The 26,023-nt window shown below is 34.5% G+C and overlaps 1 protein-coding gene across 1 annotated transcript in view; it reads left to right on the top strand.

The window, feature by feature from the left end:
* FBLN5 (fibulin 5) overlaps positions 1 to 26,023 on the top strand; it is an 861,728-nt gene that overhangs the window by 368,706 nt on the left and 466,999 nt on the right. The window contains exon 2 of the mRNA XM_044074715.1: positions 8,864 to 8,918. Within this exon, the coding sequence (XP_043930650.1) occupies positions 8,864 to 8,918 (55 nt within the window). The remainder of the gene's footprint in view (positions 1 to 8,863; positions 8,919 to 26,023) is intronic.

The raw sequence follows: 26,023 nt of genomic DNA, 5'->3' as shown, positions 1-26,023 counted from the left end.
AATAGGGAATATTTGGAGAATATATCTAGTGAACTGTGGTTCTCTTTCAATAGGATGGAACTGGAATGATGCACTTTCCTCGGGTGTAGAGCATACAAAATATATCAGTGGCTTTTCCTATCAAACTAGACAAAGAAAAGCACTTAAAAGATTTATGGCTAAAGAAATGCTGATAGACCTCTAAAGAGTTAAGAATCATATAAATAAAGATTATGCACATATTTCTCACATACATTGTTTCAACATGGACTGGTTACTTTTTCTGTCCTGACATGATTGTAATGTTTTATTGATATAATGTATTATTGTTCCTCCTGAAATTGTTAATTTGTTACAGTTCTTGCTTTTAGTGTAAACAGGAATATAATATTCACATTTCTGTGTGGAATTGATAAATTATGTCAATTTTGTTCAGTATATTAAGAAACTCATTATTGATTATTGACAATTAAATTACTATCACTCAGTGACATTAAAGACACAGTGGAATACGTTCAATGCATTTATTTTTGATGCTGTGAAAACTTTATACAAAGGCAAAACAAATACATTTATTTTTGATGCTGTAAAAACTTTATACACAGGCACAACAAATGTATTTATTTTTGATGGTGTGAAAACTTTATACATAGGCAAAAACGATTAAAAGGGTGAATGATTCACTGAAAACAATGTCAAAATGTATGATCTTTAATTATGCTGAATATTATGCTGAATATGTAAAGTAATGATACTATCCATTTCACTGCTGTTGTATCCATGGAAGTTACACTAATATTATTACTGAAAGATTGGTCTAAGTTGTTGCAATTCAGACCAACTGTGGTGAATATGTGGACACATCTGGGCCATTTAATAGGAAGTTCTAACACCATGAAATCTAGTGTAGTTAAACACATATTTGCTAAAAGAGGCTTGTTTAACTGCAATAAATTACAAATGCTTAAAGCTGCTTCACAAACTCTGAAGACTCAAAGTTACTAGTTCTCAAACAATTTAAGTAATTGTCAAGGCTCTTCTACAGGTGATCAAGGTAAAATTTCAAGTATCAGTCACCCTAAGAATTAATATGACACCAAGGGACATAATGCTGATTGCTGTTTTCCACAGGAAGTTAATAGCAATGCAGTTTCTAAATGTGCAGCGGCAATGATTCCCTTCTTTTGAATATTCCTCCCATCTTCGGGTTGCTTCAACAATGGACTCGGTTATACATACATTTGTAGGGTGTGGACAGCTGTACATCAGGGGTGCAGGGGACTTGCCTCCTGCAAAAAAAAAAAATAAAAACTCTTGTACTTAACTTTTTCATCTTTTTGTGTTTTGGGTATTTATTTATTTTTGGCATTTCTGATGCCCCTGGTTTTGTAGTTTGGTGATTCACAGGAGAATTAATTGTCAGACCCTAACAGAAAATGTACAGTTGATGGTTTTACTGAATATGTAGAGCAAAGGTTTTAGAGGAACATTTTTCAATGAAATGCCTTCACCCATAACAGAAAATGAAACAGCTAAAAAGCATAAATAAAAATTTATGTGGAGTGGATACTGTAACTGATCCTTTATGTATGTTACCTGCATGCATGCGCCAATACATGCAAACATACACACACACACACACACACACACACACACACACACACACACACACACACACACACACACACACACACACACACACACACACACATCAGTTCCTTGAAGGTAGTGTTCTAATGAAAGACTTTCTACTCCTGAAAATGAAAGAACAAAAAGTACTTTTTTCTGGGGTGAGGACTGTGTAATCATTCACCTTGTTAAAGAAGAACTCCACAGTAAAACTGAAAAATATATTTTTCATCATATATTGATATCCTGTATTATACAAAAGCATAATATTCATTCTGAACATTTCTTATTAAATTTAATTTCTTGTACATCATGGCATTCAGAGAGATCGCTACACTGATTTAATGTTGTTTAGTAGTCTCTGCTGTTTTCTATAATACTGTTTCTGTCTCCATAATATGAGACATCCAACACATAGCAAGTGAGGCTCCTCATGGATATACTATAGCAGTATTGTGAGTCACTGGCTTCTTAAGTTGTCAGAGTTTCTTTTTCTCAGAATTACTCTTATTTATCTTCATTCTGCATATACATATTTTTCTATACAAATTGGGTAAATAGCAAACTTTTCTTAACTATTCAAAGGTACAGTCCTCAAACAATTTTCACATCCTCCTCCATACTCATACTCAGCTGTTTCAATTTCCAGGCAAATTTAGCATCTGCGGTCATTCATCTTTGACTGACAGTTGTCACTTCAAAGAGTTGGTAAGGCAGAGGAAGGCTGCTTGTATTTCATACTGTCCTTAACTTTCTAAAATAATATTGATAAAAAGCAACACTTCACTGGCCTGAACTAGGAGGAATGTCCAGTTTGTTTACATAATGTTTAAGTTTAACTTATCCTTGCTCTTAATTTAATATGTTCTCCATTATTTATGGGATGGAGTTACCTGTATGCATTGCTAACACATTTTATGATATCCCTCAGATGTAGAAAGGCTTCCCTGCCATGTTGCACTTTTATTATGGATCTATATTTTAAAATTTGCTCTGTACAGTGATCCTTGTATATCTTCAACTGCTACACAGTCATTATACGATTTACATTACTCTATATAAGCAACCATTTGCATTATATTATGTACTGCTGTGTTATGAACAGGGGTCATGGGTGAAAGGGTGTTATGGACCATCCCACCTACCTAGTAAATAAATTAAATAAATGCAAGACAATCAAATAAATGTAACTCTTTGGAAAAGAGTTTCACTTTTGCTGTTATGTGTGCTTTATAGTTCTTTACTAACTTAATCAAGACACACTCTCCAGATATAAAAAATTCTGGGTGTTGACCGAAAACCAAAGAAACATCAGTGCATAATATAATACAAATGGTTGTTTATATAGAGTATGTAAACCTTATAATGACTGTGTAACAGTTGAAGATATACAAGAATCACTGTACAGAACAAAGAGATCTTGCCTATATCATGCAAGGTGAGACAAATTCCTTTCTAAAATTATATAAGATTTAAACAAGAAAAGGGATAGTGAGGCCTTTATGATTTATGGCAAGGTGAACATGAAAGTGAATGAAATGGAAGAGCGTCTGCATACTAAACTGCACCTAAATTATATTAAAGGGAGAAATGAAGTTAATTATTTGTTTTTATTTCTCCAAGTCTTTTGGCTTTCTAATACCATGATGGGAATGGACCCCATTCTTAAGTCAAAGTATGATTAAAGTTCATGAAATTAGTATTGTTTCACTCTTTGATGTCGGCTAGTAATGTGCCCAGTAATGACTCATTTTGCAATTCATACGGAGTTACATATACTGGTAGCGTATCTAAATACGACTATAGACTCTTTTTTTACAAGACCTGTTGCTCCTACTACTATTGGAACTGTCTGGGTATCCATCTTCTACATTGCTCTCGTTTCTGCTTGCAAATCCTGATATTTTATGACTTTGTGTCTCTTTGTACACAATACACTGTAGTCACTGGGTGTGGTGATTTCAATGATCAATGCTACTTTTGTCTTCTTTTTTGGGCCACTATATCCAGTTTTCTAGCATCTATATTTCCAACTGTTGGTTCATAGGGTCACAAGTTCATAGGTGTGTACTAGGCTAATGGCCCTGGAGCCTTTACAAGCCTAACCCATAGGATTACCCTGGCATCATGCCACCTGACCTTAGTTCCTAGTGCCTCTGTCGAGTAGACACTGAGGTGAATTTCCTATTTCCCATCTACTCATCAAGATTTCCCTTGAAGAGGGCCAGTGAGGTGCTCTGCTTGACATGTATGGGAAGTCTATTCCATAGCATGGGCAGTCTCTGAGTTATGAGCCTGTCCCTCCAGCATGTTCTGTTGATTGTGGTAATGAGTTTGAGGTCTCTGAGGCATGTGGTGTGGAGGGATTGGGATTTCTTTAGATGAAGCATTTCTAACAGAGCTGGGTCAGACATGGCTTTGTAAGAAAAGCAGAGATCCTGTAAGTAGGCGATATGAGACAGAATAGTTGGAGTTTTTTGAGTCTGTCCATAAAGGACAAGTGTTTAAGGCCTAGGATCCTCTTTGTGAGGTACATTTGTGGCCTCTCCAGTTGTTGCAGGTGTCTAGTGAGGTACATGCCAAATGGAGCATTGTACTCAATGATTGGCCGAATGAGAGAAGAGTAGAGGGAGACAATGACCTCTTGTTCCTGGATGCAAAACCCTTTGTAATGAGATGTGCCACATAGAAGGACTTTCTGATTACAGTAACAACGTGGTGGTCAAAAGAGAGGTCGCTGTCAACCTATGTTCCCAGATCTCTTATAACACCTTCTGTGTTCAGTGGACTACCATCAATGTGGTAATTCAGGGGAACCGAGTTTTTCCCAAGGGGATGACGACACATTTTTTGTCATTGAGCTTAAGGCCATGGTTCTGACATCAGTCATAGTAATGGATGATTCCATGTAATGTAGACTTTTTCATTTTCTATGGTGCTTTCTGGCTCATGTTTCCAGTGTTTCTCAGCCACTTCAATACTATAAAGTTTACACAATCCCCATTGCAACAGTCTTGCCACATTATATGCCTTTCAGTATACAGTCCTTCTGCCGTTAGTATGTTGCAGCAAGCAACGAGGTGTGCAACTGTTTCCAATTTAGTTTTACAAAATCAACATTTGTCTGTTTCTCCCATATGTTCAATGGACTTTGTAAACCAACGTGTATGCAGCCCACTATCTTGGGCAGCCAGTATTAACCTTTCATCTCTTGGTTTGAATTCTCCTCTCCTCAACCATACCTGCATTTGTTCCTGATCAACATGAGGTTCTTCCAGACGTTTTCTATACTTGCAACTATATTTATGCATTTTCCACATTTCTTGTCTTCTCATCTGATCTTTCCCCTTATATTCTTTCTTTTATTTTTTGGCACATTCAGTTGCTGCCTGATTTGTATCTATTTCTGGTTTGATTTCCATTCCTGCTTGACGCTGTTATGCTTCTGCTAAATTAAGCAGGGAAGTCATCTTAGATTTATTCTCCTCATGTTTCAAAACTTTCACTACATTTGGATCTTGTGAAGTTAGCAGATACGTGTGGAGTCCCACGATTGCAGATTTATACATATAATCAGTTTTAAGGAGGCCCATCCCTCCTTTGGAACAGGGAATATATAATCTTAGTATACACTGATTTTTATAAATCATTTGGTGAGCATGAAGCATCCTTTTTGTTTTCCTATCTAATCTATCCAACATGTTTTGGGGCCAGTCAATCACTTCAAAACTGTAAGTTAGGACAGGAAGAGCAAATTGGTTTATAGCTTGCATTTTGTTCCTAGATGTCAGTGCTGTTTTCAGGATTAATTTAAGTATTCTGAAGTATTCTTTACTAAGTTTTATTCGCAATTTTTTGTGTTTTATTGTTTATCCTTCATCAGTTCCTAAATATTTATACACTCCTTCTTGTTCAAATTCTTTTAGGGTCTGTATCACTACATCAAATGGTAATAAGTTTGAACGCCCTTTGTTCGAACCTAAAAGTCTGAAAACCCTAAACAGCGAATTCATGGAACAGTGATTTTCTTTTTTCCCAGGGAAAAAAATTGCTGCTCCGTGAAGAAAAAAATCACAACTTTAAAACAAACTAAAGTGCGGGGCTTCGTCCCCCACAACCCCCAATGTGAGGGGGCTGTGCCCCCCTCACTCCCTACTTAAATATACCAACTCTGAAATCGCACTACAGTGGGGGAAATAGCAAAGCTCTGAAGACGGCCACCAATTTTTTTCCCTGGGAAAAAAATCGATGTTCCGTAACTTCACGGTTTAGGGTTTTCGGACTTTTTGGTTTGAACAAAGGGCATTCGAACTTATCACCATTCAATATGGTGCTATAGACCCATTCTTTTATATCACATTCTTGTCCCAAACTGATGTCTTCCTGGTGTTGCAGTTAAAGGTTGCTTTTGCACATTTATCAAGACCAAATGACATTACTATATCATCTGAAAAAAGTTTTGACAACTTGCAGTTGTGCTTTCAGTTCCTCATTCGACCAGCTATACAGTTTTAAATCATTGAGAAAGAGAAGATGAGAAGTCTTTACACTTTATTTTCTAGTAGCCAAGTTATAGCCATGGCCTAAGCTGTTAAGCAGACAGCTTAATGGGTTAAAGGCAAGACAAAGAGTCACCTTGGAATATCCCCCTTTTAATTTTTATACCTGGAATAATAATTTGTCTTTTATCATGGTTTAATTGCAAAGTGGTCTGCCACTGTTTCATGGTCACTATAATGTAGTCGATCAGTGTAGGGTGTATCTTTTACATTTTTAAGCACTGTTTTATCCATGAATGTGGGATACTATCAAATGCTTTTTTGTAGTCAATCTATGCCATACTTAGATTCTTCCCCTTTTTACAGTTCTCCACTATGACTTTATTTAACAACAAATGATCCTTTGTTCCAAATTACTTTCTTTTAGTGCTCTTTTGTTCTACTGCCATAATTGAGTTTTCTTCTAAATTACTATAAACTCTGTCAGCATCAATTTCCATGTATAGTTTATACATTGTTGGAAGGCAAGTTATCGGTTTATAATTTTTAGGGTAGCTTGCAGGTTCACTCTTAAGTAGGAGCATTGTTTTTCCTGTTGTTAACCAGGTTGGTGTCTGTGTGGGGTGTGCATATAAATAGTTCTTACTCATGGCTAAATCTTCATGCAAAGATGTCAATACTTTCAATCTGGGCCTAGGGTTTTCCAACTGGAGGCTTTTCTTAACTTTGTTTCAGTCTCTCTGGCTGCTACTTCATCCCATTTCATATCCTGTACCTTTAAACTTCTTATTCGTTCTTTAACTTCTTCTATTCATTTAGCATCTTTGTTATGTTCCACAGGATCTTCATAGATACTTCTCCAAAATGTATCTATTTCTTCTTTTTTTTGCGGTCTTTCAACTCCTTTTAACTTATTTCCCAATTCTCTATAAAACTTTTTTGGTGTCATCAATAAATTGCTGATTTTGTACTTTTCCTTTGTATTTATCTTTGTATCTTCTAAGTTTTTCTGCCTATGCTGAAATTTTTAGTTTGTTATTTGCGATAGTTCATGATAGATCCTGACCTGTTCTAATACTGCTCATTGCTTTTATCACATCTATCTTTCTTACTATGTGGTGGGTCAGTTAATGTTGTTGAAAATATAGGATGGTTGACAGAGCTGGTTTTGGTGAACCAAGAATCAAAAGTCCAGTTCAACAAACTGTTGCGTACACACACACACACACACACACACACACACACACACACACACACACACACACACACACACACACACACTTTTGGATATTTTGTATCTAAGATATCTATGTTTACTTCTGCATTTTATCTACTTTTAACCTTTTACTGTAGTGATCTACCTACTAGAGTCTGCGTCACTTACATAATAGTTTGAAAGTGCTTGTGTTTACTAAATGGTCTGTAAATTGCAGTATTTACAGTAAAATTCTGACATGATTTCTGTTATGGTTTTGTGTCTGTTCACTTATTATTGTAAACTGTTTTACCTTTGGACCAATTTCATGACTGAAAAAAATATGTTTGAATCAGTCTGCCTATTAATAAATGCATAGCATTTACCTATCTATTTATCTGGGTCTATATCATAAGATCAAAAACTCAAAAGACTGAAAATCAAAATATCTAAAACTCAAAATATCGAACATGGGAATTTGTCCCTTCTCCACTGTTGTGTGATCTTGGGGTTGGAATATATAATTAGCAAGGGGGTGGGGGGCGCAGACCCCCAAGGGCTTGCCTCCAGGCATTAAAAATGCTTTAGATATTTTGAGTTTTATATATTTTGTTTCTGGTCTTTTGAGCTTTTGATCTTATGACATAGATCCATTTATCTCTCTCACTCTGTCTTTTCCTCTCACTCTTTATATATATATATATATATATATATATATATATATATATATATATATAGATATATATATATTTATATATATAGGGTCTCTATTAGATCAACAAAAAATCAAAATCTCGAACGGCTGACAATTTGAAAATGCTGTACTTCGAACTCATTATTGTGAGATTATGGTACAGTGAAGATCGGAAAATTTGCACTTTCCTCACTGTACGGTGATCTTGGAGTTGGTATATATAATTAGTGGGGGTGGGTGGGGGGCACAGCCCCCCACAATACCTGTTTCGAAGAATGGCATTTTCGACTTTTAAGCCGTTCGAGATTTTAAATTTTCATTCATATAATAGGGACTATATATATATATATATATATATATATATATATATATATATATATATATATATATAGGTTCCATTTAATTGATCAAAGTTTCAGAACTTTGAATTTCATATGGCTGAAACCATATGATTGAAATTTTAAAACTCCGAACACTTAAATGGAGATCTCCATGCACCGCAGAATGGGAATATTCCCTTTTCCTCACTGTAGTGCGATCTCAGAGTTGTTATATATTAATAGCTGGAGTGTAGGGGGTGCAGGGGAGCTTGCCCCATTGCATAAATGTGTTTTAATTTGTTTTTGTTTTTTCTTTTTTTTTTGAATGTTCGAAGTTACAAAACTTCAATCATATGGTCCCGGCCATAAGAGATTCAAAGTTTTGTAATTTTGATCATTCAAAGTAGATATATATATATATATATATATATATATATATATATATATATATATATATATATATATATATATATATATATATATATATATAAACATTGCATGTGTATTTGAGCATTTCGTTGACAATCTACATTTTTGTATCTTACAGAATGCTGGTTCTTTTGACATTGACAATGTGGCTTATTTCTTCTGGCAGTGCTCAGGTAAGTTAAATGCATTTTGTGGTTATATGAATCTGTGTTTCTTTTTTTCAGTTGTTTTTAAATGTTATTGAAAAGAATCACTACACAGAAGAGTGAATATTTCTGCATTATAACCTGAAAAAAATTACAGCAGTTTGTAATAAGAGGTAATGTCAATTCTCGCTAGAATAAATTTGTGCTACAAATTTTAGGCTGGCTCAGAATTGTTAATTTGGAACTGTTTAGATTGTTTCTGCATAAATGCTTAGGACTTTGCATTTCCTGGTGAAATGGATAGATTGTAAAACATTTTTTTAATTCTAATGACAGGATTGTTTATGAATATGTCTGTCTTAAAATGACATGATATGTCTATCTTAAAAAGCGTAATTCCTTTTTAGGTTGTATATGATGATTCTGTTTATAACCTATATAACTTTGAAATTGTAAGACATGTTTAGCAAAGAAACAAAGTCTGTCTTTTAAATCCTAGCCCTACCTATATTTTAGGGGGCTGTTAAATCACTGACATAGTCACTGTAGTAATTGTTAGGATTTTGTTGCAACAGGATATTTTCTTTATTTGTTTTCTCTGAAACATGCAGTTGTAATATTCCTTTTGAATACCTGTAGTTGGCCACAAGGAACATGCTAACTGTGGACCCACCTTGCACTTTAAGGAATGTTATTAAGAAATTGATGGGGTCGCAGCTGCTAAATGCCTGCCCCCTACTCTCTGGCTTTTTTTATCTTAGTACACAATTATTGCTTCAGACCAGCAAACCTGAGATCCCTTCCCTGGAATAATAGTAAAAGTGGACAAACATAGCTCATTTTAATGTATGTTGCTTTTGACAGCAGAGTTAATTGTTAAGACAGTTACAAAAACCCTGTGTGTAGTAAATTATAAAATTGTACTATATTTTCTTAGCTGATAATTCAGGGAGAAGCAGCTAAACACCTTACTAAAGGACACCACATTCCAATTTCTATACTAATTATTTCTTCTCTAGCTTTATATAATTATCTCAAACTCACTGCAAATACACAAACTAAATTACAACTGAAATGTGTGTTTCTGCTGGCAATAGTATGTGTCTATACTACTCTGAGCACTGCTAACAATGCTATTTTTCTATAATTCTCTATACCTTTGCAGTTTTCCTTTTTCTTATGTAGTATGTGTCTATACTACTCTGAACACTGCTAACAATTCTATTTTTCTATAATTCTCTATACCGTTGCAGTTTTCCTTTTTCTTATGTAGTATGTGTCTATAATACTCTGAGCACTGCTAACAATGCTATTTTTCTATAATTCTCTATACCTTTGCAGTTTTCCTTTTTCTTATGTAGTATGTCTATACTACTCTGAGCACTGCTAACAATGCTATTTTTCTATAATTCTCTATACCTTTGCAGTTTTCCTTTTTCTTATGTAGTATGTGTCTATAATACTCTGAGCACTGCTAACAATGCTATTTTTCTATAATTCTCTGTACCTTTGCAGTTTTCCTTTTTCTTATGTAGCATGTGTCTATACTACTCTGAGCACTGCTAACAATGCTATTTTTCTATAATTGTCTATACTGTTGCAGTTTTCCTTTTTCTTATGTAGTATGTGTCTATACTACTCTGAGCACTGCTAACAATGCTATTTTTCTATAATTCTCTATACCTTTGCAGTTTTCCTTTTTTCTTATGTAGTATGTGTCTATACTACTCTGAGCACTGCTAACAATGCTATTTTTCTATAATTCTCTATACCTTTGCAGTTTTCCTTTTTCTTATGTAGTATGTGTCTATAATACTCTGAGCACTGCTAACAATGCTATTTTTCTATAATTCTCTATACCTTTGCAGTTTTCCTTTTTCTTATGTAGTATGTGTCTATACTACTCTGAGCACTGCTAACAATGCTATTTTTCTATAATTCTCTATACCTTTGCAGTTTTCCTTTTTCTTATGTAGTATGTGTCTATAGTACTCTGAGCACTGCCAACAATGCTATTTTTCTATAATTCTCTATACCGTTGCAGTTTTCCTTTTTCTTATGTAGTATGTGTCTATAGTACTCTGAGCACGGCCAACAATGCTATTTTTCTATAATTCTCTATACCTTTGCAGTTTTCCTTTTTCTTATGTAGTATGTGTCTATAGTACTCTGAGCACTGCCAACAATGCTATTTTTCTATAATTCTCTATACCGTTGCAGTTTTCCTTTTTCTTATGTAGTATGTGTCTATAGTACTCTGAGCACTGCCAACAATGCTATTTTTCTATAATTCTCTGTACCTTTGCAGTTTTCCTTTTTCTTATGTAGTATGTGTCTATAATACTCTGAGCACTGCTAACAATGCTATTTTTCTATAATTCTCTATACCTTTGCAGTTTTCCTTTTCTTATGTAGTATGTGTCTATAATACTCTGAGCACTGCTAACAATGCTATTTTCTATAATTCTCTATACCTTTGCAGTTTTCCTTTTCTTATGTAGTATGTGTCTATACTACTCTGAGCACTGCTAACAATGCTATTTTTCTACAATTCTCTATACGTTTGCAGTTGACCATTTTCATATGTAGAATGTGTCTATAATACTCTGAGCACTGCTAACAATGCTATTTTTCTATAATTCTCTGTACCTTTGCAGTTTTCCTTTTCTTATGTAGCATGTGTCTATACTACTCTGAGCACTGCTAACAATGCTATTTTTCTATAATTCTCTATACTGTTGCAGTTTTCCTTTTCTTATGTAGTATGTGTCTATACTACTCTGAGCACTGCTAACAATGCTATTTTCTATAATTCTCTGTACCTTTGCAGTTTTCCTTTTCTTATGTAGTATGTGTCTATAATACTCTGAGCACTGCTAACAATGCTATTTTTCTATAATTCTCTATACCTTTGCAGTTTTCCTTTTTCTTATGTAGTATGTGTCTATAATACTCTGAGCACTGCTAACAATGCTATTTTTCTATAATTCTCTGTACCTTTGCAGTTTTCCTTTTTCTTATGTAGCATGTGTCTATACTACTCTGAGCACTGCTAACAATGCTATTTTTCTATAATTGTCTATACTGTTGCAGTTTTCCTTTTTCTTATGTAGTATGTGTCTATACTACTCTGAGCACTGCTAACAATGCTATTTTTCTATAATTCTCTGTACCTTTGCAGTTTTCCTTCTTCTTATGTAGTATGTGTCTATACTACTCTGAGCACTGCTAACAATGCTATTTTTCTATAATTCTCTGTACCTTTGCAGTTTTCCTTTTTCTTATGTAGTATGTGTCTATACTACTCTGAACACTGCTAACAATGCTATTTTTCTATAATTCTCTATACCTTTGCAGTTTTCCTTTTTCTTATGTAGCATGTGTCTATACTACTCTGAGCACTGCTAACAATGCTATTTTTCTAAAATTCTCTATACCTTTGCAGTTTTCCTTTTTCTTATGTAGCATGTGTCTATACTACTCTGGGCACTGCTAACAATGCTATTTTTCTATAATTCTCTATACCTTTGCAGTTTTCCTTTTTCTTATGTAGCATGTGTCTATACTACTCTGAGCACTGCTAACAATGCTATTTTTCTATAATTCTCTATACCGTTGCAGTTTTCCTTTTTCTTATGTAGTATGTGTCTATACTACTCTGAACACTGCTAACAATGCTATTTTTCTATAATTCTCTGTACCTTTGCAGTTTTCCTTTTTCTTATGTAGTATGTGTCTATACTACTCTGAGCACTGCTAACAATGCTATTTTTCTATAATTCTCTATACCGTTGCAGTTTTCCTTTTTCTTATGTAGTATGTGTCTATACTACTCTGAACACTGCTAACAATGCTATTTTTCTATAATTCTCTATACCTTTGCAGTTTTCCTTTTTCTTATGTAGCATGTGTCTATACTACTCTGAGCACTGCTAACAATGCTATTTTTCTATAATTCTCTGTACCTTTGCAGTTTTCCTTTTCTTATGTAGCATGTGTCTATACTACTCTGAGCACTGCTAACAATGCTATTTTTCTATAATTCTCTGTACCTTTGCAGTTTTCCTTTTTCTTATGTAGTATGTGTCTATAGTACTCTGAGCACTGCTAACAATGCTATTTTTCTATAATTCTCTATACCTTTGCAGTTTTCCTTTTCTTATGTAGCATATGTCTATACTACTCTGAGCACTGCTAACAATGCTATTTTTCTATAATTCTCTATACCTTTGCAGTTTTCCTTTTTCTTATGTAGCATGTGTCTATACTACTCTGAGCACTGCTAACAATGCTATTTTTCTATAATTCTCTATACCTTTGCAGTTTTCCTTTTTCTTATGTAGTATGTGTCTATACTACTCTGAGCACTGCTAACAATGCTATTTTTCTATAATTCTCTATACCTTTGCAGTTTTCCTTTTTCTTATGTAGTATGTGTCTATAGTACTCTGAGCACTGCTAACAATGCTATTTTTCTATAATTCTCTATACCTTTGCAGTTTTCCTTTTTCTTATGTAGTATGTGTCTATACTCTGAGCACTGCTAACAATGCTATTTTTCTATAATTCTCTATACCTTTGCAGTTTTCCTTTTTCTTATGTAGTATGTGTCTATACTACTCTGAGCACTGCTAACAATGCTATTTTTCTATAATTCTCTATACCTTTGCAGTTTTCCTTTTTCTTATGTAGTATGTGTCTATACTACTCTGAGCACTGCTAACAATGCTATTTTTCTATAATTCTCTATACCTTTGCAGTTTTCCTTTTTCTTATGTAGTATGTGTCTATACTACTGAGCACTGCTAACAATGCTATTTTCTATAATTCTCTATACCTTTGCAGTTTTCCTTTTTCTTATGTAGTATGTGTCTATACTACTGAGCACTGCTAACAATGCTATTTTTCTATAATTCTCTATACCTTTGCAGTTTTCCTTTTTCTTATGTAGTATGTGTCTATACTACTCTGAGCACTGCTAACAATGCTATTTTTCTATAATTCTCTATACCTTTGCAGTTTTCCTTTTTCTTATGTAGTATGTGTCTATACTACTGAGCACTGCTAACAATGCTATTTTTCTATAATTCTCTGTACCTTTGCAGTTTTCCTTTTTCTTATGTAGTATGTGTCTATACTACTCTGAGCACTGCTAACAATGCTATTTTTCTATAATTCTCTATACCTTTGCAGTTTTCCTTTTTCTTATGTAGTATGTGTCTATACTACTCTGAGCACTGCTAACAATGCTATTTTTTCTATAATTCTCTATACCCTTGCAGTTTTCCTTTTCTTATGTAGTATGTGTCTATACTACTGAGCACTGCTAACAATGCTATTTTCTATAATTCTCTATACCTTTGCAGTTTTCCTTTTTCTTATGTAGTATGTGTCTATACTACTCTGAGCACTGCTAACAATGCTATTTTTCTATAACTCTCTATACCATTGCAGTTTTCCTTTTTCTTATGTAGTATGTGTCTATACTACTGAGCACTGCTAACAATGCTATTTTTCTATAATTCTCTATACCGTTGCAGTTTTCTTTTTCTTATGTAGTATGTGTCTATAGTACTCTGAGCACTGCTAACAATGCTATTTTTCTATAATTCTCTATACCTTTGCAGTTTTCCTTTTTCTTATGTAGTATGTGTCTATACTACTGAGCACTGCTAACAATGCTATTTTTCTATAATTCTCTATACCTTTGCAGTTTTCCTTTTTCTTATGTAGTATGTGTCTATACTACTGAGCACTGCTAACAATGCTATTTTTCTATAATTCTCTATACCTTTGCAGTTTTCCTTTTTCTTATGTAGTATGTGTCTATACTACTCTGAGCACTGCTAACAATGCTATTTTTCTATAATTCTCTATACCTTTGCAGTTTTCCTTTTTCTTATGTAGTATGTGTCTATACTACTCTGAGCACTGCTAACAATGCTATTTTTCTATAATTCTCTATACCATTGCAGTTTTCCTTTTTCTTATGTAGTATGTGTCTATATTACTCTGAGCACTGCTAACAATGCTATTCTTCCATAATTCTCTATACCTTTGCAGTTTTCCTTTTTCTTATGTAGTATGTGTCTATACTACTCTGAGCACTGCTAACAATGCTATTTTTCTATAATTCTCTATACCGTTGCAGTTTTCCTTTTTCTTATGTAGTATGTGTCTATACTACTCTGAGCACTGCTAACAATGCTATTTTTCTATAATTCTCTATACCTTTGCAGTTTTCCTTTTTCTTATGTAGTATGTGTCTATACTACTCTGAGCACTGCTAACAATGCTATTTTTCTATAATTCTCTATACCTTTGCAGTTTTCCTTTTTCTTATGTAGTATGTGTCTATACTACTGAGCACTGCTAACAATGCTATTTTTCTATAATTCTCTATACCTTTGCAGTTTTCCTTCTTCTTATGTAGTATGTGTCTATACTACTCTGAGCACTGCTAACAATGCTATTTTTCTATAATTCTCTATACCGTTGCAGTTTTCCTTTTTCTTATGTAGTATGTGTCTATACTACTGAGCACTGCTAACAATGCTATTTTTCTATAATTCTCTATACCTTTGCAGTTTTCCTTTTTCTTATGTAGTATGTGTCTATACTACTCTGAGCACTGCTAACAATGCTATTTTTCTATAATTCTCTATACCTTTGCAGTTTTCCTTTTTCTTATGTAGTATGTGTCTATACTACTGAGCACTGCTAACAATGCTATTTTTCTATAATTCTCTATACCGTTGCAGTTTTCCTTTTTCTTATGTAGTATGTGTCTATACTACTGAGCACTGCTAACAATGCTATTTTTCTATAATTCTCTATACCGTTGCAGTTTTCCTTTTTCTTATGTAGTATGTGTCTATACTACTCTGAGCACTGCTAACAATGCTATTTTTCTATAATTCTCTGTACCGTTGCAGTTTTCCTTTTTCTTATGTAGTATGTGTCTATAGTACTCTCAGCACTGCTAACAATGCTATTTTTCTATAATTCTCTATACCTTTGCAGTTTTCCTTTTTCTTATGTAGTATGTGTCTATACTACTGAGCACTGCTAACAATGCTATTTTTCTATAATTCTCTATACCTTTGCAGTTTTCCTTTTTCTTATGTAGTATGTGTCTATACTACTGAGCACTGCTAACAATGCTATTTTTTCTATAATTCTCTATACCTTTGCAGTTTTCCTTTTTCTTATGTAGTATGTGTCTATACTACTCTGAGCACTGCTAACAATGCTATTTTTCTATAATTCTCTATACTGTTGCAGTTTTCCTTTTTCTTATGTAGTATGTGTCTATACTACTCTGAGCACTGCTAACAATGCTATTTTTCTATAATTCTCTATACCGTTGCAGTTTTCCTTTTTCTTATGTAGTATGTGTCTATACTACTCTGAGCACTGCTAACAATGCTATTTTTCTATAATTCTCTATACCGTTGCAGTTTTCCTTTTTCTTATGTAGTATGTGTCTATACTACTCTGAGCACTGCTAACAATGCTATTTTTCAATAATTCTCTATACCCTTGCAGTTTTCCTTTTTCTTATGTAGTATGTGTCTATACTACTCTGAGCACTGCTAACAATGCTATTTTTCAATAATTCTCTATACCCTTGCAGTTTTCCTTTTTCTTATGTAGTATGTGTCTATACTACTCTGAGCACTGCTAACAATGCTATTTTTCTATAATTCTCTATACCGTTGCAGTTTTCCTTTTTCTTATGTAGTATGTGTCTATACTACTCTGAGCACTGCTAACAATGCTATTTTTCTATAATTCTCTATACCGTTGCAGTTTTCCTCTTTTTTTATGTAGTATGTGTCTATAGTACTCTGAGCACTGCTAACAATGCTATTTTTCTATAATTCTCTATACCCTTGCAGTTTTCCTTTTTCTTATGTAGTATGTGTCTATACTACTCTGAGCACTGCTAACAATGCTATTTTTCAATAATTCTCTATACCCTTGCAGTTTTCCTTTTTCTTATGTAGTATGTGTCTATACTACTCTGAGCACTGCTAACAATGCTATTTTTTCTATAAATCTCTATACCGTTGTAGTTTTCCTTTTTCTTATGTAGTATGTGTCTATACTACTCTGAGCACTGCTAACAATGCTATTTTTCTATAATTCTCTATACCGTTGCAGTTTTCCTTTTTTTTATGTAGTATGTGTCTATAGTACTCTGAGCATTGCTAACAATGCTATTTTTCTATAATTCTCTATACCATTGCAGTTTTCCTTTTTCTTATGTAGTATGTGTCTATACTACTCTGAGCACTGCTAACAATGCTATTTTTCTATAATTGTCTATACCGTTGCAGTTTTCCTTTTTCTTATGTAGTATGTGTCTATACTACTCTGAGCACTGCTAACAATGCTATTTTTCTATAATTCTCTATACTGTTGCAGTTTTCCTTTTTCTTATGTAGTATGTGTCTATACTATTCTGAGCACTGCTAACAATGCTATTTTTCTATAATTCTCTATACCTTTGCAGTTTTCCTTTTTCTTATGTAGTATGTGTCTATACTACTCTGAGCACTGCTAACAATGCTATTTTTCTATAATTCTCTGTACCTTTGCAGTTTTCCTTTTTCTTATGTAGTATGTGTCTATACTACTGAGCACTGCTAACAATGCTATTTTTCTATAATTCTCTATACCTTTGCAGTTTTCCTTTTTCTTATGTAGTATGTGTCTATACTACTGAGCACTGCTAACAATGCTATTTTTCTATAATTCTCTATACCGTTGCAGTTTTCCTTTTCTTATGTAGTATGTGTCTATACTACTCTGAGCACTGCTAACAATGCTATTTTCTATAATTCTCTATACCTTTGCAGTTTTCCTTTTTCTTATGTAGTATGTGTCTATACTACTCTGAGCACTGCTAACAATGCTATTTTTATATAACTCTCTATACCATTGCAGTTTTCCTTTTTCTTATGTAGTATGTGTTTATACTACTCTGAGCACTGCTAACAATGCTATTTTTCTATAATTCTCTATACTGTTGTAGTTTTCCTTTTTCTTATGTAGTATGTGTCTATACTATTCTGAGCACTGCTAACAATGCTATTTTTCTATAATTCTCTATACCGTTGCAGTTTTCCTTTTTCTTATGTAGTTTGTGTCTATACTACTCTGAGCACTGCTAACAATGCTATTTTTCTATAATTCTCTATACCGTTGCAGTTTTCCTTTTTCTTGTGTAGTATGTGTCTATACTACTCCGAGCACTGCTAACAATGCTATTTTTCTATAATTCTCTATACCGTTGCAGTTTTCCTTTTTCTTATGTAGTATGTGTCTATACTACTCTGAGCACTGCTAACAATGCTATTTTTCTATAATTCTCTATACCATTGCAGTTTTCCTTTTTCTTATGTAGTATGTGTCTATAGTACTCTGAGCACTGCTAACAATGCTATTTTTCTATAATTCTCTATACCTTTTCAGTTTTCCTTTTTCTTATGTAGTATGTGTCTATACTACTCTGAGCACTGCTAACAATGCTATTTTTCTATAATTCTGTATACCATTGCAGTTTTCCTTTTTCTTATGTAGTATGTGTCTATAGTACTCTGAGCACTGCTAACAATGCTATTTTTCTATAATTCTCTATACCGTTGCAGTTTTCCTTTTTCTTATGTAGTATGTGTCTATAGTACTCTGAGCACTGCTAACAATGCTATTTTTCTATAATTCTCTATACCTTTTCAGTTTTCCTTTTTCTTATGTAGTATGTGTCTATAGTACTCTGAGCACTGCTAACAATGCTATTTTTCTATAATTCTCTATACCTTTGCAGTTTTCCTTTTTCTTATGTGGTATGTGTCTATACTACTCTGAGCACTGCTAACAATGCTATTTTTCTATAATTCTCTATACCGTTGCAGTTTTCCTTTTTCTTGTGTAGTTTGTGTCTATACTACTCTGAGCACTGCTAACAATGCTATTTTTCTATAATTCTCTATACTGTTGCAGTTTTCCTTTTTCTTATGTAGTATGTGTCTATACTATTCTGAGCACTGCTAACAATGCTATTTTTCTATAATTCTCTATACCGTTGCAGTTTTCCTTTTTCTTATGTAGTATGTGTCTATACTACTCTGAGCACTGCTAACAATGCTATTTTTCTATAATTCTCTATACCGTTGCAGTTTTCCTTTTTCTTATGTAGTATGTGTCTATACTACTGAGCACTGCTAACAATGCTATTTTTCTATAATTCTCTATACCGTTGCAGTTTTCCCTTTTCTTATGTAGTATGTGTCTATACTACTCTGAGCACTGCTAACAATGCTATTTTTCTATAATTCTCTATACCATTACAGTTTTCCTTTTCTTATGTAGTATGTGTCTATAGTACTCTGAGCACTGCTAACAATGCTATTCTTCTATAATTCTCTATACCTTTGCAGTTTTCCTTTTTCTTATGTAGTATGTGTCTATACTACTCTGAGCACTGCTAACAATGCTATTTTTCTATAATTCTTTATACCGTTGCAGTTTTCCTTTTTCTTATGTAGTATGTGTCTATAATACTCTGAGCACTGCTAACAATGCTATTTTTCTATAATTCTCTATACCTTTGCAGTTTTCCCTTTTCTTATGTAGTATGTGTCTATAGTACTCTGAGCACTGCTAACAATGCTATTTTTCTATAATTCTCTATACCTTTGCAGTTTTCCTTTTTCTTATGTAGTATGTGTCTATAGTACTCTGAGCACTGCTAACAATGCTATTTTTCTATAATTCTCTATACCGTTGCAGTTTTCCTTTTTCTTATGTAGTATGTGTCTATACTACTCTGAGCACTGCTAACAATGCTATTTTTTCTATAATTCTGTACACCTTTGCAGTTTTCCTTTTTCTTATGTAGTATGTGTCTATACTACTCTGAGCACTGCTAACAATGCTATTTTTCTATAATTCTCTATACCGTTGCAGTTTTCCTTTTTCTTATGTAGTATGTGTCTATACTACTCTGAGCACTGCTAACAATGCTATTTTTCTATAATTCTCTGTACCGTTGCAGTTTTCCTTTTTCTTATGTAGTATGTGTCTATAGTACTCTGAGCACTGCTAACAATGCTATTTTTCTATAATTCTCTATACCTTTGCAGTTTTCCTTTTTCTTATGTAGTATGTGTCTATACTACTCTGAGCACTGCTAACAATGCTATTTTTCTATAATTCTCTATACCATTACAGTTTTCCTTTTTCTTATGTAGTATGTGTCTATACTACTCTGAACACTGCTAACAATGCTATTTTTCTATAATTCTCTATACCGTTGCAGTTTTCCTTTTTGTTATGTAGTATGTGTATATACTACTCTGAACACTGCTAACAATGCTATTTTTCTATAATTTTCTATACCTTTGCAGTTTTCCTTTTTCTTATGTAGTATGTGTCTATACTACTCTGAGCACTTCTAACAATGCTATTTTTCTATAATTCTGTATACCATTGCAGTTTTCCTTTTTCTTATGTAGTATGTGTCTATAGTACTCTGAGCAATGCTAACAATGCTATTTTTCTATAATTCTCTATACCTTTGCAGTTTTCCTTTTTCTTATGTAGTATGTGTCTATACTACTCTGAGCACTGCTAACAATGCTATTTTTCTATAATTCTCTATACCTTTACAGTTTTCCTTTTTCTTATTTATTATGTGTCTATACTACTCTGAGCACTGCTAACAATGCTATTTTTCTATAATTCTCTATACCGTTGCAGTTTTCCTTTTTCTTATGTAGTATGTGTCTATACTACTGAGCACTGCTAACAATGCTATTTTTCTATAATTCTCTGTACCGTTGCAGTTTTCCTTTTTCTTATCCTGTGTACTAGCTGCACAGCTCATTACTTACCTCTTGCTTCCATCGCTCTCACTAATTGTTTTTTACTTCTTTTTCTTATGCTGTATACTAGCTGCATAGCTCATTACTTACCTTCTGCTTCCATCGCTCTCTCTAATTGTTTTTTACTTTCAGTTCTACACTGCACTGCTGGAAAAACCTGCTACATTCATCCTTACTGTTCTCCGGCTCACTCTGGTCCCTTACCCTACCCCCAATTTCCACACACCCTGACTACAAGTACCTACACTCCACCAATTGTTCCCAGAACCACATACTAAGTCCATCATACTAAACTACTACAACTTGCTCCATATACCCTACAGCATTTCATCTCCAAAAACAGTCATACCTGCTCCATCTTCTACATTTCTCCTGCAAAAACTATCAAAAACAGTTACATCACTTCCTTCATCTCCGAAATGTTGCCTGCACAAGCTAATAGATCTTCACGCTTTATACACAGGTCTTAAGTTTGGCTTTTCTCTGTCTTTGTGCTTTCATAAACTACACTAATAGCCTAGACTACAGAGCTCTTCCTCTACAGACTCAAAGCTACAGCTTTCTTGCTGTAATATATAATATTCACTTCATCCACTTGTATGTTACCTGATCCCTACCCACCTTATCCCATCCTGCATCTACTAACATTATTCACCTATACTCAGTTATAATGCAATTTATCATATTCCTCTCTCTCACACAAATAACATGCTACAACAAACCTCTGTATACTAACTAAGCCCTACCACCAAGAATACCAACTCTAACTCCTCCTAACACTGTAGCAATAGCTCAACACAGCTTATCACCTCTACGACACCTTTCATCACCATAATTTGAAATACACCATATTAAGGCATAAAAAATGGGTCTATATTACATCGTCTGAACCCAAATGTTCGAAACCTAAAAATAGCAAAGCCACGGCACATCAATTTTTTTCCCAGGGAAAAATATTGGTGGGCCGTTTTTGGGGCTTTGCTATTTCCTCCACTATGGTGCGATCTCGGAGTTGGTGTATTTAAGTAGGGGGGTGTGGTGGGCACAGCCCCCTCATGTGAGGGTTGTGGGGGTGATGCCCCCCACTTCAGTTTAAGTTTAAGGTTGCAGGGTTTTTTTGTTTTGTTAGGGAACAATGATTTCTTTTCCTGGGAAAAAAATCACTGCTCTGTGTGTTCGCTAATTTACTTTTTCGGACGTTTGGGTTTGATATTACATCGAACTTTTTGAAGTTCGACGATGTACTATAGACCCTAAAAACACATATCACATACTGAGGGCAAAAAATAGAACTTATACTGCAGAGATATTTACCCAAACCCAGCTCCAGTTCTAAATCAACCTCCAATTAATACCCCCAGCCACTACCACTCCTGTAATAACAAAAGTAAAATCACAAAGCAAAGGGCACAAATTCATAAATACGAACCTGAAGAGTACCTGAAACAAAGTAGCTAATGTGCTTTCATATCTCTCATAGCCTAGACATACTTGTAATTACAGAAACCGGTTATCCAAAGATACTGAAATTGTCCTACCCGAAAATAGCATACTTAGATATGAGTGCAAAATTAAAAAAGCAGGAGTGTAGCTATCATATATCTTAACCATCTAAAAATCTCTCTCTGTATCACCATAACCAGCCCCAGTTTAACACAGCAGAAATTATTTTATCCTTCCTTAAACTCAGCTCCTACAAAAGTCTTTGCATCACTACAGTATACATCCCTCCTGGAAACAACATTTTGATACTTGAGGACACATTGTCCTGGGTAGCCACTAATATATCAGATGAAACAGTACTTTTAGGAGACTTTAGCATAGACTGGCTCCAAATTAAATCTGCCACCCCCACTGCCACAATTAGTCTCTTCAGTTTTAGACAATTTATAGACCAACCAGCTACAGCAAATCTATTAAGGGAGCATCAGTATTAAACTGGATACTCGCATCATGTCCTTGTAATATCTCTACCACACGTACCTTGTCTGACTCCTTAACTGACTCTCATTTAATAATCTATCCACCCTCACCAAAAGAATCCTATCCTACTCTCCAAACAGCATTAGTACAAACGTATGTGCAATTTAATTAAGTTCAATGTAGGAATGTTCACTTCAGCCCTCAGGTCCTACAACTGGTCATCCCTAAAACACTGCCACTAAATGCAGCTGTGCTAAAGCTGAATAAAATGTTCCTTAATGTATTAAATAAATATGCCCCCCCAGTATGGAAAAGGAGCAGTAAAATGAACCTGCCTCCTGGGTATCACAGAAAATCAAAAAAAAAACTCATGGAACAAAGGAATAAAACATAGAAAGCACTGCAAACTACAAACAAATATCTTCAACACATCAGGCACCACAGTAAATACAAATAAGTAGATGAAAAAACTATATAAAAAGAACCACTATTATAGCACGCAGGAAACTCATCAAAACAATCTTAAACTCTCTAAGTTGCTCAGTCTAGGCTACAACTCTCAACCAATACCATCTCTTGAAAATTCCCCAACAAAAACAGCAGACAATTGCAACAATCCCCTTATAAATCACATCACCTCAGTACTAAAAATGAGTACAACCTCTGATCCATACCTTTAGTAGAATCCAACTCCTACAGAACACACTTCTCCATAAAACCAGTCTCCACCCTATTAGTAAAAACACTACTTTTTAAGCTTTAAACTACTACCCTAGCATAGACAGTCTATCGTTAGAATATCTAAAAACAGCCACCAATGCCATTGCCTATCCTATAACCCTTTTAATGAATAAATCTATCAGTGATTGTCAAGCCCCCTCTATTTGGAAAAAAAAGTCTAATCTTCACAGACCTAACAGTATTCCAGAGAACAAAACTCACCCAGTGCTATCTCAAAATTTGCTTCATACTCTTCGTAGCATACCATACCCTCCATTACCAAGCAATCACCATACCATATCCTCCATTACCAAGCAATCAGTGTACCGTACACTCCATTACCAAGCCCTCACCATACTATACCCTCCATTACCGAGCAATCACCGTACCATATCCTCCATTATCAAGCAATGGTCGTGCCATACCCTCCCTTACCAAGCACTCACCTTACTATACCCTCCATTACCAAGCCCTTAAACTACTAAACTGGATTCAGTTACTCAACATCCTTCAACAGTCCTAACTTTTAATTGTACATAACTTTATATACAATCCATACAAATGCCCCATCCTCAAATCTATAATCCAGCATTATAACCCAAGTAGGAATCTACACTCTGAAGATAAATCTCTGCTCACTATAAGTAAATATCAAAAATACAGCAGGTGATGTAGTCTACTTTAGTTAAGTCTCCAAGCTCTGGAGCATAATGCCTCCTCTCGTCAAGCAGATTAAATGTCCATCAACTTTTAATGCCGAGGTTAAAGAATGACTCAGACCACCCTGGATCTGCCACTGCTCATCCCACCAGTGACCTAAGCTCAAACTCTCTCACGAGTGATCACATTTAACATGGTAAGACTTCAGCTTCATGTAACTTGAATAGAAACTCATGTAAATAGATATTTTTGTACAACAGAAGTTTTTTAATACAGTACTACCAACTACTTACAATATGTACATATCATTTTTAGGCACTTTATTAATTCGTATGCTTCACCTCTATTCTGATCATCATGCGTAGTAAATGCAGATCGTACCTCCGAAGACCTGATTAGTATGCTCCTTCATTTGTGTACCCTGTAAACTCTCACCTCAAATTCTGTCTTGTTCGCTGTCTGAGGTTGTAAACTCTATGTTTAATTTCATGTGAAGTTGTGTACTCTGTTCTATTGACACATTGCCTTATTTATACTGTCATGTGGAGGTTTTTTCCCCAGGCGTCTGCTGAAAAGGGTTTTCATACTCAGTTGGACTACATGGGTCAACAAATGTAAAATAAATAAAAATAAATATTCTGTAATCGGCTTTTCAAGCAGGCTTCATGCGAGTACACACAATGTGGATAGTAATTGTAATGATTATGCATGCTGTAGCCAGGCTTAAGAATGAGCAGAGGGCATTATCAGTTGTATTTTTACTTTATCTTTGTATCACTTTCAATACCACTGTTCATTATATGCTAACTATCCACATACACAGGTATTGTGAAGTGAATGAATAGTCTTATGCTAGTGTTGAAGCTTTTCAAATAACATCCCACAGAGGGTATTGTTGCCATCTGTTCTTCACCCCCTAATTCTTTAGGACTCAGTATTGTTACTGCTGGTATTTTTATCTTATTATTCTGCATCTTAGAGAAATTATTGAGAAATATGGACTATATTTTTATGCATGCAAAGGTGATACCTTTGGTGATAACTTTTGGTCCTGCACTATCATTATTCAGAATTCCAACATTCTGAAATGAGAACTTGTATAAAATAACTCCTGAGTTATATGTCACAGATGAAGTACCTTAACTTTATAAAACATTTTCTGAAATGATAGATGATGCTACAGATGGGATCCAGTAGTGGCAAAATGAGGCATTGCATTATTACCTACAGATTGAGTCATTGCCTAAGTGCACATAAAGTTTCATCTGTTTAAACATAAGTTCAAACCCTGATGGCTGATTGGCTGTTCATACATTTTAATGAGAGAGTTTTACTTGAGTATCTATGATCAGAAGAAGGTCTAAAGACCAAAAGTGCTTATCAGTATCTGTCTGTTAAGTTTTACAGATGTTTTATTTTATTTGTTTTATTAAATGTTGTTGTATCTAAGTTTTCTGTTTAGCCGTGGTGTACCAGCTCTTTTTGAAGATTACCATTAAGTTCAAACCCTTTGCAGGTATACCTGTGCAGTCATGATATTGTGGTCAGGTTAGCCAGGTGCTGTATAGGTTCATAGGTTCATAGGTAGGTACTAGGCTATCGGCCCAAGGGCCTATGTTAGCCTAGCCAACAAGGTTCCCTGGCTTACACCACCCAAGAAAGTTATTTTCCTGTGCCACTGTTGAGTAGAGACACAGAAGTGATCTGGGGTGTATTTCCTATTTCCCATCCACTTAGCAAGATTTTTCTTGAAGAGTGCTAATGAAGAACTTTGCTTGACATAGATGGGTAGACTGTTCCAGAGTATGGGAAGTCTCTGGGACAGGAATCTATCCCTCCAGCATGTCCTGTTTATTGTGGTGACAAGGTTTAGGTCCCTAGAGCGTGTAGCTCAGAGTGATTGGGATTTCTTTAGGTTTAGCATGTCCAACAGCTCTG

This window comes from Protopterus annectens, chromosome 6.part0 (assembly GCF_019279795.1).
Source record: "Protopterus annectens isolate FY-2018-M chromosome 6.part0, PAN1.0, whole genome shotgun sequence".
In the NCBI taxonomy this organism is placed as follows: domain Eukaryota; kingdom Metazoa; phylum Chordata; order Ceratodontiformes; family Protopteridae; genus Protopterus; species Protopterus annectens.
This window is presented reverse-complemented; position numbering and strand designations above follow the sequence as displayed.